Source organism: Camarhynchus parvulus, chromosome 25 (assembly GCF_901933205.1).
Source record: "Camarhynchus parvulus chromosome 25, STF_HiC, whole genome shotgun sequence".
Lineage (NCBI taxonomy): Eukaryota > Metazoa > Chordata > Aves > Passeriformes > Thraupidae > Camarhynchus > Camarhynchus parvulus.
The window spans coordinates 279,743-296,909 of NC_044595.1; the positions used below are offsets into that span (position 1 = coordinate 279,743).

At 57.3% G+C, this 17,167-nt stretch overlaps 1 protein-coding gene across 1 annotated transcript; it reads right to left on the reverse strand.

Annotated features, from left to right (window-relative positions):
• Window positions 1-4,372: 4,372 nt before the first annotated feature.
• On the reverse strand, window positions 4,373-15,093 carry LOC115913178 (SLAM family member 5-like; the record flags this gene model as incomplete). Its single annotated transcript, XM_030965105.1, has 6 exons — window positions 14,661-15,093; window positions 12,059-12,151; window positions 9,848-10,189; window positions 6,457-6,753; window positions 5,587-5,706; window positions 4,373-4,473 (listed from the first exon to the last, which is right to left on the reverse strand). Coding segments are annotated over exons 1-6 (1,026 nt in total), but the record flags the coding sequence as incomplete, so codon positions are not given.
• Between the last annotated feature and the right edge of the window lie 2,074 nt (window positions 15,094-17,167).

Consider the following 17,167-nt stretch of genomic DNA (forward strand, 5'->3'; position numbering starts at 1 on the left):
GGGGAAGGAGGCGGGCGGGGACCGGGGCGGGGGGGGCGGATCGTTCCCGGTAGTGCGGGGCGGGGGGGGGGCGGGGGAGAGGAGGCGGCTCGGCTCCGGCCGCTCGTCCCGCTGTCGCTGCGGTCGGTGGCGCCGCCGCTCCTTGTTCTTCTTTTCCCCCTCGTTGTTGTTGTTCTCCTCCTTCCTCTCCCTCTCCTCCTCCCGGTGCCTCCCCCGCGCCGCCGCCGCCGCCGGAACCGGAACCGCCGCCGCCGCCCACGCGCTTCCGGGCAGCGCGCGCGCCCACGCGCTTCCGCTTCCGGTCTCGGGCTGGGTGGGGAGGGGGGGGAGACGCGGGAGCGCGCGCGCGGGAAACGCCCCCTGCCCTCAGCGACAGGGACCCGGAAAAACGGGGAAAAAACGGGAAAAACGGGGAAAAAACGGGGCTAAAACGGGGCTAAACGGGGCTAAAACAGGAGTAAATGGAGATAAACGGGGCTAAACCCGAGAGAAATGGAGATAAACGGGAATAAATGGAGGAAAACGGGCATAAACGGGGCCGAGAGGGGGCAAAACCCGGGAGAAACGGGGACAAACGGGGCTAAAACCGGGACAAACGGAGCCAGAAGAGGGCAAAGCCGGTATAAACAGAACCGGGCAGGTGTAAATGGAGCTAAAGAGCCCCAAAGCTGCCCAAAAACCAGCGCCACAGGAGCCCTGAGCACAGGCCTGGAACGGCCCTAAACCGGGAATAAAGCGGGCCTAAAATAGCCCCGAACCTGCCCCAAACCAGCCCCAAAATAGCCCCAAAATAGCCCCAAAATAACCCGAACCAGCCCCAAAGCAGAGCCCAAGCCAGGGCCAAAACGGGCCCCAAACCAGCCCCAAACCGCCCCAAAAAAACCTCAAAAAACCCCAAAATAGAACCAAACCCTGGGCCAAAACCAGGCCCCAAATGGCCCAAAACGAGCCCCAAAACGAGCCCCAAAAAACCCCAAACCACCCCAAAAACCCCGAACCACCCCAAACCCCAAACAACGCAGCCCAAACGTCACCAACATTTATTCGCTGATATTTACACGGTGGGTGGGGGGTGTGGGGTGCTGTCCCCTCGCGGGGTTTTGGGGTCCCCAAGGTGTCCCCAGTGTCCCCAGGCCCGGTGGCAGCTGGCGCGGGGGGCGGAAATTTGAAAATTCCCGATTTTCCCCCAACCCTGGAAAATCCCAAAACCCCCCTGGGACCCCAAAACCCCCCGGGGACCCACCCGGGCTTGGAGCCCTCTCCCCAAAAACAATCCCAGGCGGGAAATTGGGGACAAACCCGAGGGTTTTGGGGTCAGAAACGGGGAAATCCGTCCCTTTGTAGGGTCGGGAGGATCATCCCACCCCAAAACATGCGAGACCCCTAAACCCCCAGAGATCCCCCAAATTCTGGTTTCACCACCATTTGGGATCCCCCCCCCCATTTACAATCCCAGGCTGGGGAGTGGGGACAAACCCGAGGGTTTTGGGGTCCGAAATGGGGAAATCCGTCCCTTTGTGGGGTCAGGGTCATCCCACCCCAAAACATTTGGGGACCCCAAAACCCCCCGGGGACCCACCCGGGATTGGAGCCCCCTCCCCAGCACAGTCCCAGGCGGGAAATTGGGGACAAACCCGAGGGTTTTGGGGTCAGAAATGGGGAAATCCGTCCAGTTGTGGGGTCAGGGGATCATCCCACCCCAAAACATGCGGGGACCCCAAAACCCCCCGGGGACCCACCCGGGATTGGAGCCCCTTCCCCAGCACAGTCCCAGGCGGGAAATTGGGGACAAACCCGAGGGTTTTGGGGTCAGAAATGGGGAAATCCGTCCCGTTGTGGGGTCAGGGGATCATCCCACCCCAAAACATGCGGGGAGCACCCAGGGACCCCCAAACCCCCCCGGAGATCCCCCAAATTCTGGTTCCACCACCCCTGATTGGGATCCCCCTCCCCAGCACAGTCCCAGGCGGGAAATTGGGGACAAACCCGAGGGTTTTGGGGTCAGAAATGGGGAAATCTGTCCAGTTGTGGGGTCAGGGGATCATCCCACCCCAAAACATGCGGGGAGCACCCAGGGACCCCCAAACCCCCTGGTGCCCCTGCCCAGCGCGGCGCAGGCCGGGATCGGGGTCACCGGGGGTTTTGGGGTGGGGAGCGGGGGGTCCGTCCGGCTGCTCCGGGCTGTTCGTTTTGGGGTCGGGGTTTGGCACGCGGCGCTGCGGGGACACCCCGAGGGCTGCGGGGTCCCCAAAAGGGAGAGAGCCCGGGCTGGGGCTGGCTCTGCGGGCGGCCCCTCCCCAGCCCTTCAACCCCCTTTTTGGGGTCCCCTAAATGTCCCTTTTCAGGGCCATTCCCTCCCCAACCCTTCAATGCCTTTTTGGGGTCCCCCCAATGTCCCTTTTTGGGACCATTCCCCTCCCCAACCCTTTAATGCCCTTTTTGGGGCCATTCCCCACCCTTTAATCCCTTTTTTGGGGTCCCCTAAATGTCTCTTTTTGGGGCCATTCCCCACCCTTCAATGCCCTTTTTGGGGTCCCCCCAATGTCCCTTTTTGGGGCCGTTCCCCAACCCTTCAATTTGGGGCCATTTCCTCTCCCCAGCCCCTTTATCCCATTTTTGGGACCATTCCCCAACCCTTCAATCCCTTTTTTGGGGCTGTTCTCTCCCCAACCCTTTAATGCCCTTTTTGGGGCCATTCCCCATCCTTTAATCCCATTTTTGGGGTCCCCTAAATGTCTCTTTTTGGGGCCGTTCCCCAACCCTTCAATGCCATTTTTGGGGTCCCCCCAATGTCCCTTTTTGGGGCCATTCCCCATCCTTTAATCCCTTTTTTGGGGTCCCCTAAATGTCTCTTTTTGGGGCCAACCCAACCCTTAAGCCCTTTTGGGGTCCCCCCAATGTCCCTTTTTGGGGCCGTTCCCCAACCCTTCAATGCCTTTTGGGGTCCCCCAAACGTCCCTTTTTGGGGCCATTCCCCAACCCTTCAATGCCTTTTTGGGGTCCTTCCCCTCCCCACGCCCTTAATCCCATTTTTGGGGCCAACCCAACCCTTCAATCCCCTTTTTGGGGTCCCCCAAACGTCCCTTTTTGGGGCCGTTCCCCCTCCCCAGCCCTTTATCCCTCTCTCTTTTGGGGTCCCCCCAATGTCCCTTTTTGGGGTCAGCCCCTCCCCAGGGCCCCTTTGTCCCTTTCCCCCGGCAGTTTTGGGGTGCGGGGTGGCCCCGAGGTCCCCGTTTTGGGGTTGTTTTTGGGGTTTTTGGGGTCGCTCACCTGGCCCTATGTCACCTCCTCGGCGTTCTCCTTTGGGCCCTTTTGGGCTCGGCCTCTTTGGCTTTGGGTTTTTGTGGGTTTGGGGGCTCAAGGCCTTTGGGGTTCTTGGGGTTCTTGGGGTTTTGGGGTTTTTGGGGTTCGCTGGGTTTGGGATTTTGGGGCCTCGGGGGGCTCAAGGGTTTGGGGATTTTTTGGGTTTGGGTCTTTAGGGTTGGGGGCCCCTTTGGGCTTCTCGGGGTTCCCGATGGGTTTGGGATTTTTGTGGGTTTGGGATTCTCAAGGGTTTGGGATTTTTATGGGTTTGGGATCTTTATGGGTTTGGGATTTTTATGGGTTTGGGATTTTTGTGGGTTTGGGATTCTCAAGGGTTTGGGATTTTTATGGGTTTGGGATCTTTATGGGTTTGGGATTTTTGTGGGTTTGGGATTCTCAAGGGTTTGGGATTTTTATGGGTTTGGGATCTTTATGGGTTTGGGATTTTTGTGGGTTTGGGATTCTCAAGGGTTTGGGATTTTTATGGGTTTGGGATCTTTATGGGTTTGGGATTTTTGTGGGTTTGGGATTCCCGTGGGTTTTTGTGGGGATCTCGCCACAGTTTTTGGGGGCCCCGCAGTTTTTGGGATTTCTGAGGGTTTGGGATTTCCATGAGGGTTTGGGATTCCCATGGGTTTGGGATTTTTATGGGTTTGGGATTCCCGTGGGTTTTTGTGGGGATCTCCCCGCAGTTTTTGGGGTCCCCCCGCGGGTTTTTGGGGTCCCTGTCCCAGATTTTGTGGTCCCTGTCCCGGTTTTTGGGGTCCCCCCCTGGATTTTTGGGGTCCCCCCCGGGTTTTTGGGGTCCCTGTCCCATTTTTTGGGGTCCCTCCCGGGTTTTTGGGGTCCCTGTCCAGGTTTTTGGGGTCCCTTGAGGGTTTTTGGGGTCCCTCATGGTTTTTGGGGTCCCCCCGCGGGTTTTTGGGGTCCCTGTCCAGGTTTTTGGGGTCCCGTGAGGGTTTTTGGGGTCCCTGTCGAGGGTGTTTGGGGTCCCTGTCCCGGTTTTTGGGGTCCCGTGGGGGTTTTTGGGGTCCCTGTCCCGGTTTTTGGGGTCCCTCCCGGTTTTTGGGGTGCCGACCTGGTCGTTGCCCTCGGGGGGGCTCCTGCACACGATGTCGCTGAACTGCGGCTCCCCGGGGCTCTCCTCGGGCGGCGCCGTGGGCGTGGCGGCTGCGGGGAATGGGGGAAAAAACCGGGAAAATGGGAAAAACGGGAAAATGGGGAAAAACACAGGGAAATGGGGAATGGGGGAAAAAACCGGGAAAATGGGGAAATGGGGAAATGGGGAAAAATGGGGAATGGGGGAAAAACCGGGAAAATGGGGAAATGGGGAAATGGGGAAAAACGGGAAATGGGGAAAAATGGGGAATGGGGGAAAATGGGGAATGGGGGAAAAAACTGGGAAAATGGGAAATGGGGAAAACACAGGAAAGGGGAAAACGGGGAATGGGGAAATACGGGAAAAATGGAAAACGGGGAATGGGGAAAAAACGGGAAAATGGGGGAATGGGGAAATGGGGAAGAAAACGGGGAAATGGGGAAAGGGAAATGGGGAAATGGGGAAAAATGGGGAAAAAAGAGAAAGGGGAAAGGGGAAATGGGGAAAACGGGAAAATGGGGAAATGGGGAAAAATGGGGAATGGGGGAAAATGGGGAATGGGGAAATGGGGAAATGGGGAAAAACGGGAAATGGGGAAATGGGGAAAAACCAGGAAAATGGGGGGAAACGGGAAAATGGGGAAATGGGGAAAACGGGAAATGGGGAAATGGGGAAACAGAGAATACGGGGGGAAAATGGGGAAAAAACACAGGGAAAATGGGGGAAATGGGAAAGGAGGACAACAAGAAATTGGGTAAATGGGAAAATGAGAAAAATGGAGAAATGAGAAATGGGGAAACCAGAAAAATGGGAAACATGGGGAAAAGGGAAATGGGAAAACTGGAAATTGGGGATTTGGGAATTGGGGATTGGGGAGTTGGGGAATCGGGGATTTGGGGAATCGGGGATTTGGGGATTTGGGGATTTGGGGGAATGGGGATTTGGGGAATCGGGGATTTGGGGGATTTGGGGAATCGGGGATTTGGGGATTTGGGGGAATCGGGGGATTTGGGGATTTGGGGATTTGGGGAATCGGGGATTTGGGGATTTGGGGAATCGAGGATTTGGGGATTTGGGGAATGGGGGATTTGGGGAATCGGGGATTTGGGGATTTGGGGATTTGGGGATTTTGGGGATTTGGGGAATCGGGGATTTGGGGATTTGGGGTTTGTGGTGTTGCCCACCTGCCTCGGCCGCCTTCTCGCTGTTGACCCTCCAGCACCAGAAGGCGCCGCCCAGGCTCACGGCCACCAGGATGAGCGAGAGCACCACATAGCCCGAGGTGGAGAACGCCGAGGGACCCCCTGGGCATGGGGACAGCCAGGTGTGTCACCAGGGCTGTGACACCAGGGATGTGACACCAGTGTGACCCCCAGTGTGACACCCAGGGCTGCCCCACCTGGGCTGGGCCATCCTCAGCAGTGCCACCCTGGCTGTGTCACCTCAGCTGTGTCACCTCGGCCGTGTCACCCCAGGTGTGTCATCTTGGCTGTGTCATCTCGGCCGTGTCACCTTGGCCATGCCACCCCAGCCCTGTCCCCGTGTCTACCCCAGGTGTGCCACCCCAGGTGCCTGTCAGTCCCTGTCGCCTGTGCCAGCTCACCTCCTGCGGCACAGCTCTGCAGGTCAACAGGGCCTGTCCGTGCCCCCCCTGTCCCAGCCTGTCCCCTTGTCCCCATTCCCTGTCCCCATGTCCCCCTGTCCCTGTCCCCATGTCCCTGTCCCCTCCCTGTCCCCCCTGTCCCCTGTGCCAGCCTCACCTCCTGCTTGGCACAGGCTCTGCAGGTCGAACAGGGCCTGTCCCCGTGTCCCTGTGTCCCCATGTCCCCATGTCCCCATGTCCCCATGTCCCCCTGTCCCCATGTCCCCATGTCCCCATGTCCCCATGTCCCCGTGTCCCCATGTCCCCCTGTCCCCTCACCTCCGCCCTGGCACAGGCTCTGCAGGTCGAACAGGGCCTGTCCCTGTGTCCCCTGTCCCTGTCCCTGTCCCTGTGTCCCCTGTCCCCATGTCCCCATGTCCCCATGTCCCCCTGTCCCCCTGTGTCCCCTCACCTCCGCCCTGGCACAGGCTCTGCAGGTCGAACAGGGCGACCTTGTGGTCGGCGGGGTTGCTCACGGTGCACGCGTAGGTGGCGTTGGTGGCGGCGGGCGGCAGTGCCACCCGCAGCGTGGTGCCGTCGGGGGACAGCTGGTGGCGCCCGGGCCCCAGCTGGCCCCAGGTGAGGCTGTCGCGCCGCCAGGTGACATTGACGGCGCCGCGCCCGCTGCCCTGGCACTGCAGGGTCAGGTTGCACCACTCGAGGGTGCTGGCCAGGAGCTGGCTGCGCGTCCGGGGGCTGGGCACGGCCTCTGCCGGGGGGACAGCGCGGGGTGGCACCGAAACCCCCAAAACCTCCCCAAACAACCCCAAAACCTCCCTAAAAATCCCCAAAAACCTCCCACAAAAAACCCCAAAAACCTCCCCAAAATCCCCAAAACCTCCCCCCAACAACCCCTAAAACCTCCCCAAAAATCCCCAAAAACCTCCCCAAACAACCCCAAAACCTCCCCAAAATCCCCAAAAACCTCCCCCAAACAACCCCAAAAACCTCCCCAAAAAACCCCAAAAACCTCCCCAAAAATCCCCAAAACCCCCCCCAAACAACCCCCAAAACCTCCCCAAAAATCCCCAAAAACCTCCCCAAAAACCCCAAAACCTCCCTAAAAATCCCCAAAAACCTCCCCAAACAACCTCAAAAACCTCCCCAAACAACCCCCTAAAACCTCCCCAAAAATCCCCAAAAACCTCCCCAAACAACCCCTAAAACCTCCCCAAAAAAACTCCAAAAACCTCCCCAAAAAACCCCAAAAACCTCCCCAAAAAAAACCCAAAAACCTCCCACAAAAAAAACCCAAAAAACCTCCCCAAAAATCCCCAAAACCCCCCCCAAAAATCCCCAAAACCTCCCCCAAAAAACTCCAAAAACCTCCCCCAAAAATCCCCAAAAACCTCCCCAAAACAACCCCTAAAACCTCCCACAAAAAAACCCAAAAACCTCCCCAAAAATCCCCAAAACCTCCCCCAAAACCCCAAAACCTCCCTAAAAATCCCCAAAAACCTCCCTAAAAATCCCCAAAAACCTCCCCAAACAACCCCAAAAACCTCCCCAAAAAACCCCAAAAACCTCCCCAAAAAACCCCCAAAAACCTCCCAAAAAAACCCCAAAGCCCCCAAAAACCTGCCCAAAAAAACCTCCCAAAAAACCCCCCAAAACCTCCCCAAAAATCCCCAAAAACCTCCCACAAAAAACCCAAAAACCTCCCCCAAAAAAACCCAAAAACCTCCCCCAAAAATCCCCAAAAACCTCCCCAAAAAACCCAAAAACCTCCCCAAAAACCCCAAAACCTCCCCAAAAAATCCCCCAAAAACCTCCCCCCCCCCAACCCCTAAAACCCCCCCAAAAATCCCCAAAAACCTCCCCCAAAAATCCCCAAAAACCCCAAACCCCAAAAAAACCCCAAAACCTCCCCAAAAACCCCCAAAAACCCCCCCCAAACAACCCCTAAAACCTCCCACAAAAAACCCAAAAACCTCCCTAAAAATCCCCAAAAACCTCCCACCAAAAAAGCCCCAAAAACCTGCCCAAAAAAACCTCCCAAAAAACCCCCCAAAACCTCCCCAAACAACCCCAAAAACCTCCCACAGAAAAACCCAAAAACCTCCCCAAAGATCCCCAAAAACCTCCCCAAAAAACTCCAAAAACCTCCCCAAAAATCCCCAAAAACCTCCCACAAAAAACCCCAAAAACCTCCCTAAAAATCCCCAAAAACCTCCCCAAACAACCCCAAAAACCTCCCCAAACAACCCCTAAAACCTCCCTAAAAATCCCCAAAAACCTGCCCACAAAAAAACCCAAAAACCTCCCCCAAACAACCCCTAAAACCTCCCCAAAAATCCCCAAAAACCCTCCCCAAACAACCCCTAAAACCTCCCTAAAAATCCCCAAAAACCTCCCCAAACAACCCCTAAAACCTCCCTAAAAATCCCCAAAAACCTCCCCAAACAACCCCTAAAACCTCCCACAGAAAAACCCAAAAACCTCCCCAAAGATCCCCAAAAACCTCCCCAAAAAAAACCTTCCCAAAAAACGCCCAAAAACCTCCCCAAAAAAACCCCAAAACCTCCCCCAAAAACGTCCCCAAAAAAACCTTCCCCAAAACCCCCAAAAAACCCCAAAATCCCGCAGAGGCGCACCTCGGTGGGGACGGACAGGTTGAAGGATTGATCCTCCACCAGCGCCGCCCAAAACCCCAATCCTGCCCCGTGCCTCAGTTTCCCTACCAAAAACCCATCTTAACTAAGCCAATAATTAAATAACCCATTAATTAATTCATTAACCGTGTCCCCTCACCATAGACGGACAGGTTGAAGGCCTGATCCTCCATCAGTGTCACCTAAAACCCCAACCCTGCTCCGTGCCTCAGTTTCCCCAGCCAAACCCCACCTTAACCAAATGACTAATAAACCAATTAATTAATTACATTAATTAACCATGTCCCCTCACCATAGACGGACAGGTTGAAGCCTGATCATCCACCAGCACCGCCTATACCCCATTTTTGAGGGTGGTTCACTCCGTGCCTCAGTTTCCCCAGCTAAACCCCACCTCAACTGAACGACCCAATTAAGTTAATAACCAAAGGGATGAACTTCGCTAATCAGCCGTGTCCCCTCACCATAGACGGACAGGTTGAAGCCTCATCATCCACCAGCGCCGCCTAATACCCCATTTTTGAGGGTGGTTCACTCCGTGCCTCAGTTTCCCCAGCCAAGCCCCAACTTAACCAAATGACTAATAAACCAATTAATTAATTACATTAATTAACCATGTCCCCTCACCATAGACGGACAGTTAAGGCCTGTTATCTTAACCGCCCTTTCCCAGCCAACCCCAAAACAATCCTATTACATTTTAATTCCACCATAGACGGACAGGTTGAAGGCCTGATTCATTCACCTAAAACCCCAACCCTGCTCCGTGCCTCAGTTTCCCCAGCCAAACCCCACCTCAACTCAACGACCCAATTAAGTTAATAACTAAAGGGATGAATTTCACTAATCAGCCGTGTCCCCTCACCATAGACGGACAGGTCAAAGCCTGATCATCCACCAGCACTGCCTAATACCCCATTTTTGAGGGTGGTTCACTCCGTGCCTCAGTTTCCCCAGCCAAACCCCACCTTAACTGAACGACCCAATTCAGTTAATAACCAAAGGGATGAACTTCGCTAATCAGCCGTGTCCCCTCACCATAGACGGACAGGTCGAAGGCCTGATCCTCCATCAGTGTCACCTAAAACCCCAACCCTGCCCCGTGCCTCAGTTTCCCCAGCCAAGCCCCACCTTAACCAAATGACTAATAAACCAATTAATTAATTACATTAATTAACCATGTCCCCTCACCATAGACGGACAGGTTGAAGGCCTGATCCTCCACGAGGGCGGGCTGCAGTTTGATCCTGGCCCCGAAGACGCCGCTGTCGCCGCTCTGCAGCCCGCGCAGCCGCAGCGCCGTGCCGTTGACGAGCTCCAGGCGGCGCCCGAAGCGGTCCCGCGGGTCCGGCCGCTCCAGCCCCGCCGGGCCCACCTCGGCCACCTGGATGGTGGCGCCGCTGCCGCCCGAGAAGCTCCACTCGATCTCCTTCACCGTCTGGTTGGGCAGCAGCGCCGGGGACAGCAGCACCGAGCCGCCCAGGACGCCGTTCACCTGGCGGGGCGGGGCGCGGGACTGCCCGAAGAGCAGCTCTGCGACACAGAAACGGGGCTTGGGGACAGCTGGGGACATTCTGGGGACATCTGGGGACATCTGGGGACCTCCTTGTTGGCTGTGACAGCAGGACAGAGCCGCCCAGGACAGCGTTCACCTGGCGGGGCGGGGCGCGGGACTGCCCGAAGAGCAGCTCTGCGACACAGAAACGGGGCTTGGGGACAGCTGGGGACATCTGGGGATGTTTGGGGACATCTGGGGACATCTGGGGACATCTGGGGACCTCCTTGTTGGCGGTGACAGCAGGACAGAGCCGCCCAGGACAGCGTTCGCCTGGCGGGGCGGGGCGCGGGACTGCCCGAACAGCAGCTCTGCGACACAGAAACGGGGCTTGGGGACAGCTGGGGACATTTTGGGGATGTTTGGGGACATCTGGGGACATCTGGGGACATCTGGGGACCTCCTTGTTGGAGGTGACAGCAGGACAGAGCCACCCAGGACAGGGTTCACCTGCCCAGAACTGCCCGAAGAGCAGCTCTGCGACACAGAAACGGGGTTTGGGGACAGTTTGGGACATTTTGGGGACAGCTGGGGACATCTGGGGACATCTGGGAACCTCCTTGTTGGAGGTGACAGCAGGACAGAGCCACCCAGGACAGCCTTCAGCTGCCCAGGACTGGCTGAAGAGCAGCTCTGCGACACAGAAACGGGGTTTGGGGACATCTGGGGACATCTGGGGACATCTGGGGACCTCCTTGTTGGCTGTGCCAGCAGGACAGAGCCACCCAGGACAATGTTCACCTGCCCGGAACTGCCCGAACAGCAGCTCTGCGACAGAAAAATGGGGCTTGGGGACAGTTTGGGACATTTTGGGGACAGCTGGGGACATCTGGGGACAGTTTGGAACATTTTGGGGATGGTCTGGTGGGATGGCAGCGCCGGTGACAGCAGCACGGAGCCACCCAGGGCGCCATCCACCTGCCCAGAACTGCCCGAAGAGCAGCTCTGCGACACAGAAATGGGGTTTGGGGACAGCTGGGGACATTTTGGAGACATTTGGGGACATCTGGGGACATCTGGGGACTGCTGGGGACATCTGGGGACCTCCTTGTTGGAGGTGACAGCAGGACAGAGCCACCCAGGACAGCGTTCAGCTGCCCAGGACCGGCTGAAGAGCAGCTCTGGGACGGAAAAATGTCACCTGAGAGGGTCTGGGGACACTTGGGGACATCTGGGGACACTTGGGGACATTTTGGAGATGTTTAAAGGATGTTTGGAGAACATTTTGGGGATGCTTGGGGACATTTTTAGGATGTTTGGGGACATTTGAAGCCATTTTGGGGTCATTTGGGGATTTTTTGGATGTTTGGGGATGTTTGGAGAAGTTTTGGGGATGCTTGGGGACTTTTGAGGATGTTTGGGGACGTTTGAGGCCATTTTGGGGACGTTTGGGGAGGAAGAGGAGGAAGAGGAGGAAGAGGAGGGTGCTGGCAGCGGCCTGGGCTGGGTTCGGAGCCGTTGGTGTCATCACAAAAAGAGGGAAAAGCAGAAATTTTGGGGGAAAAGCAGCCAAAAAGGTGAATCAATCCCGGGGGAGGAATTTCCTTCAAAAAAAAAGAAGGAAAAAAGGAAATTTTGGGGGAAAAGCGGCTGAAAAGGGGAATTGCTGCAGGTCTGGAGCGGTGTGCGGGCGGGTGCTGCTGAAAAAAGAGGGAAAAGCAGAAATTTGGGGGAAAAATCAGCGAAAAAGGTGAATGAACAAACGCGGGGGCTCTGGGCCTCCAAAAAAGAGAGGGAAAGGCAGAGGTTTGGAAAGGCAGAGGTTTTGGGGGAAAAATCGGCCAAAAAGGTCAAAAGCTAAAAACTACAGGTTCAGATGCGGCCCCATCTGAACTCGGGGCTCTCACCAGAACAACGCTCCAGGAGAGACTGGGTGGAATTCCCAGCCACAATTTCCAAAACCTCATTTTCTGCCTCAAAACGCGCCTCCTGCAAGAGCCCTGCGGAAAACCGAGAGGGTTTTTTTTTTGGGGTGGAATTTCTGCAAAATTGGGGTTTTTTTTTGGGATAGAACTTCTACAAAATTGGGGTTTTTTTGGGGGTAGAACTTCTACAAAATTGGTTTTTTTTGGGGGGAGAAAAATTTCCACAAAAATAGAGTTTATTGGCGTAGAATTTCTGCAAAATTGTTGGTTTTTTGGGGGGGGTAGAATTTCTGCAAAATTGGGGTTTTTTGGGGGCAGAATTTCTGCAGGATTGGTGATTTTCTGGGCAGTAGAATTTCCACAAAAACGGAGTTCATTGGGGTAGAATTCCTGCAAAATTGGGGTTTTTTGGGGCAGAATTTCTGCCCAGTTCCAGCTCCCAGGAGCCGCTGGGCAGCTCCAGGCAGGGACAAAACCCCCAAATTTTGGGATTGGCGATTCCCCCGGGACGGGCCCTACTCCCGGCCCCAGGGGAAGGGTCTGAGGTTCCATTTGGGATTTTTCTCTTTTTTTTTGGGCATTTCCTTGGAAAAATCCCGCCCGGTGCTGGCAGCGTCCCCGCCCCGCCGAGCTGTCACCTGCGCCGCCCCCGCGGCCCCGCACCGGGAACTGCGGGAGTTATCCCGGGATTTCGGGAACTTCGGGAACTTCGGAGTTATCCCGGGATCTCGGGAATTTCGGGAATTACCCCGGGATTTTCGGGAACTGCGGGAGTTATCCCGGGATCTCGGGAATTGCAGGAATTATCCCGGGATTTCGGGAATTTCAGGAATTACCCCGGGATTTCGGGAACTTCGGGAATTATCCCGGGATTTCGGGAACTGCGGGAGTTATCCCGGGATTTTCGGGAACTTCGGGAATTACCCCAGGATTTCGGGAATTTCAGGAATTACCCCGGGATTTTCGGGAATTACCCCGGGATTTCGGGAATTTCGGGACCAGCGGCTCCACCCGCTGGGGACGGGCCGGGTCCCTCCCGCCTTGGGGACATTCCCGGTGTCCCCTCCCGGTCCCTGTCCTGGTTAAACCGGGGTTAAACCCGGGCGGCTGCAAGTCCCGTTTGGCCCGGGTTTGATTCCCACTTTTCCCGGGTTTAATTCCTGCTTTTCCCGGGTTTCATTCCCGCTTTTCCCGGGTTTAATTCCCGCTTTTCCCGGGTTTAATTCCCTGCTTTTCCAGGGTTTGATTCCCGCTTTTTCCCAGTTTTATTACCGCTTTCCCCAGGTTTCATTCCTGTTTTTCCCTGGTTTAATTCCTGCTTTTCCCGAGTTTCATTCCTGCTCATCCCGGGTTTGATTCCTGCTTTTCCAGGATTTGATTCCTGCTCATCCCGGGATCGATTCCTGCTTTTCCCGGGATCGACTCCTGCTCATCCCGAGTCTCATTCCCACTTTTCCCGGGTTTGATCCCTGCTCATCCCGGGTTCCATTCCCGCTTTTCCGACCCGACTTTAGAGCCGAGGGGATTTTTGAGCGCTCGGTCAAGGGTTTTTGGGGGTGAAGCCCCCCCAGACCCCAGGGGAGGACGCTGAGAGCAAGGAGGGGCCGGGGAGGGGCTTCCCAAAATCCCCTGCCGAATTCCAAAATCCCCTGGAATTCCAAAATCCTCCCCCGAATTCCAAAATCCCTCCGAAATTCCAAAATCCTCTCCCGAATTCCAAAATCCCCCCCGAATTCCAAAACCCTCCCAGAATTCCAAAACCCTCCCGGAATTCCAAAACCCCCGAATTTCCAGGATCCTCTCCCGAGTTCCAGGACCCGCTCCCCCTCTGCAGCGCTCTCCATCCCCCTGCCCAGCGCTCGCAGCCCCCCGGGGGCTCCCCGAGCCTTTCCCGGGATTTTTCCCGTTTTCCCTCCCGGGGGGGCTCGGTTTGGATGCTCGGCCCCTCCCGCGCCAAGCGCCGCCCCGGCTCAGCCTGTTTATCCCAGATTTCGGGTTTTTTTGGGCGCACGCGGCTCTCCCGCAGCGCGGAGAGGAGGGAGAGGGAGGAGCGGGATCCATCCCTGCTCCCGAACCTCCCAAAATCCCCCAAAATCCCCAAAATCCCCAAAATCCAACTCCAGCCTCGCTGTTAACCCCGCGGCTCTTCCCACGCTGCGTTCCCAGCGCCCCAAATCCCGGGAATTCGGGTTTTTCGCACCTTTCCCGGGCCGGGTTTTTGGGGCATCACCTGGCGGCCCCGTCCCCGCCAGGCCAATTAATCACGGAGGCAAATGAACCCTGTAATTAAGCTGCCCGTGCGGCCGGAGTGCTCCCGCAGGGGATTTACGGGAATTCTGGAATCTTTGGGAATTCCGGGGGGATCCCTCGCTCCCGGCTTTACGTAAGGAGCCGGGGAGAGGGGGAAAAAATTAAAAAAATAAAATCGCAGCGCCCCCAAATCCAAATAAAAACCCCAAAATTCCGCGTCGGGAGCGGTGGGAGAGCCTGGGGGGGTCCGGCCCCAATGGATGCGACATTCCAGAGCTTTCCATGGCCGAGCCCCCCCGGGGGTCCCGCGGCTCCGGGGTCGCCCCCAACTCACCTGGGCCGAGCCCCAGCAGCGCCAGGAGCAGCGAGGGCAGCCGCGCTTTGCCCCGCGGCCATTCCCGCTCCATCCCTGCGGGGTTTTATTTTTATTTTCCCGGGAATCGCTCGGCTCGGCTCGGCTCGGCTCGGCTCGGAGCGGGATCAGCGGCCGGAGCGGCTCCGAGGAGGAGGAGGAGGAGGGGGAGGAAGGAGGAGCGACCACCCCGGCGCCGCAGCCCGAGGGGCGCGGAGCATCGCGGGGCTCAGGGAGAGGGGATCGCCATGGGGAAAACTGCGGGATTGGGGAAAAACTGCGGGATTGGGGGAAAAATCCGGGATTGGGGGGAAAATCCGGGATTGCGGGGGAAAAACGGGAATGGAGGGAGTGCGGGAATGAGGGAAATACAGCGGGAATGGGGGGAAAAAAATCACCGGGAATGGGGGGAGAAACACCGGGAATGGGGGGAAAAACGGGAATGGGGGAAAAGCGGGGATGGGGGTGGGGGGGGAGAGTAATGGGGGAAAATGCGGGAAATGGGGGGAAATAAATCTAGGAATAGGGGAAAAATGTGGGAACGGGGGGGGGAAAAAGGGGAATAGGGGAAAAACGGGAATGGAGGGAGTGCGGGAAGGGGGGAAATGCGGGAAGGGGGGAAAACACCGCGACTAGGAGGGAAAAACGGGAGCGGGGGGGAAGAGCACCGGGAATGGGGGGAAAAGGGGAACGGGGAAAATGCGGGAATGGGGGAAAAATGCGGGAATGGGGGAGAAATGCGGGGATGGGGAAGCGAGCAGCGGGAGCGGGGGAAAGCGGCGGCGGCGGCGGGGCTGCGGAGCGGGCGGAGCGCGCAGAATGGCGGGGGCCGCGCTGACCCCCGACCCTGCGGCGGCGGCGGAGCCCGGATCAGGGCCCGGATTAGCGGCGGGCACGGCCCGGGAGGGCTCCGGCCGCGCTCCGGGGAAACACCGGGAAAAGGGGAATTGCCGAAATTCCAGGGGCGCTCCCCGAGATTCCAGGGGCGCTCCCCGAGATTCCAGGGGCGCTCACCGCGATTCCAGGGGCGCTCGATTGGGGCCCGCTCTGGTTGGGGGCTTGGGGGTTTGGGGTTTGGGGGTTTGGGGGTTTGGGGGTTTGAGGGTTTGGGGGTTTGGGGGTTTGGGGTTTGGGGGTTTGAGGGTTTGGGGGTTTGGGGGTTTGGGGTTTGAGGGTTTGGGGTTTGAGGGTTTGGGGGTTTGGGGTTTGGGGCTTTGGGGGTTTGGGGGTTTGGGGTTTGAGGGTTTGGGGATTTGGGGTTTGGGGGTTTGGGGTTTGAGGGTTTGAGGGGTTTGAGGGTTTGGGGTTTGGGGTTTGGGGTTTGGGGGTTTGGGGGTTTGGGGTTTGGGGGGTTTGGGGGTTTGAGGGTTTGGGGGTTTGGGGGGCTTGAGGCTTGGGGGGGTTGGGGTTTGGGGTTTGGGGGTTTGGGGAGGGTTTGGGGTTGGGGGTTTGGGGGTTGGGGGTTTGAGGGTTTGGGGGTTTGAGGGTTTGGGGTTTGAGGGTTTGGGGGGGTTTGGGGTTTTGGGGGTTTGGGGGTTTGGGGGTTTGGGGGTTTGGGGGTTTGGGGGTTTGGGGTTTGAGGGTTTGGGGATTTGGGGGTCTGGGGGGCCTGGGGGTTTGAGGGTCTGAGGGTTTGAGGGCTTTGAGGGTCTGGGGGTTTGAGGGTTTGGGGGTTTGAGGGGTTCTTTGGGGGTTTTGGGGTTTGGGGGTTTGGGGTTTGGGGTTTGGGGTTTGGGGTTTGGGGGCGTTTGAGGGGCCTTGGGGGTTTGGGGGGCTTAGGGCTTTGGGGTTTGGGGGTTGGGGGTTTGGGGTTTGGGCTTGGGGGTTTGGGGTTTGGGGTTTGGGGGTTTGGGGTTTGGGGTTTGGGGGTTTGGGGTTTGAGGGTTTGGGGGTTTGGGGTTTGGGGTTTGGGGGTTTGGGGGTTTGAGGGTTTGGGGGTTTGGGGTTTGGGGTTTTGGGGTTTTGGGGGTTGGGGTTTGGGGGTTTGGGGTTTGGGGGGGGTTTGAGGGTTTGGGGGTTTGGGGTTTGGGGTTTGGGGGTTTGGGGTTTGGGGGTTTGGGGTTTGGGGTTTGGGGGGTTGGGGGTTTGGGGGTTGGGGTTTGGGGGTTTGGGGTTTGAGGGTTTGGGGGGTTGGGGGTTTGGGGGGTTTGGGGGGTTTGGGGTTTGGGGGGGTTTGGGGGTTTGGGGGTTTGGGGGTTTGGGGGTTTTTGGGGTTTTGGGGTTTGGGGGTTGGGGGTTTGGGGTTTGAGGGTTTGGGGATTTGGGGTTTGAGGGTTGGGTTGTTTCTTTGAGTTTGGGGTTTGGGGGTTTGGGGTTTGGGGTTTGGGGGTTTGGGGTTTGGGGTTTGAGGGTTTGGGGTTTGGGGTTTGGGTTTGGGGTTTGGGGGTTTGGGGTTTGGGGTTTGGGGGTTTGAGGGTTTGGGGGTTTGGGGGTTTGGGGTTTGGGGGTTTGGGGTTTGGGGGTTTGGGGTTTGGGAGGTTTGGGGGTTT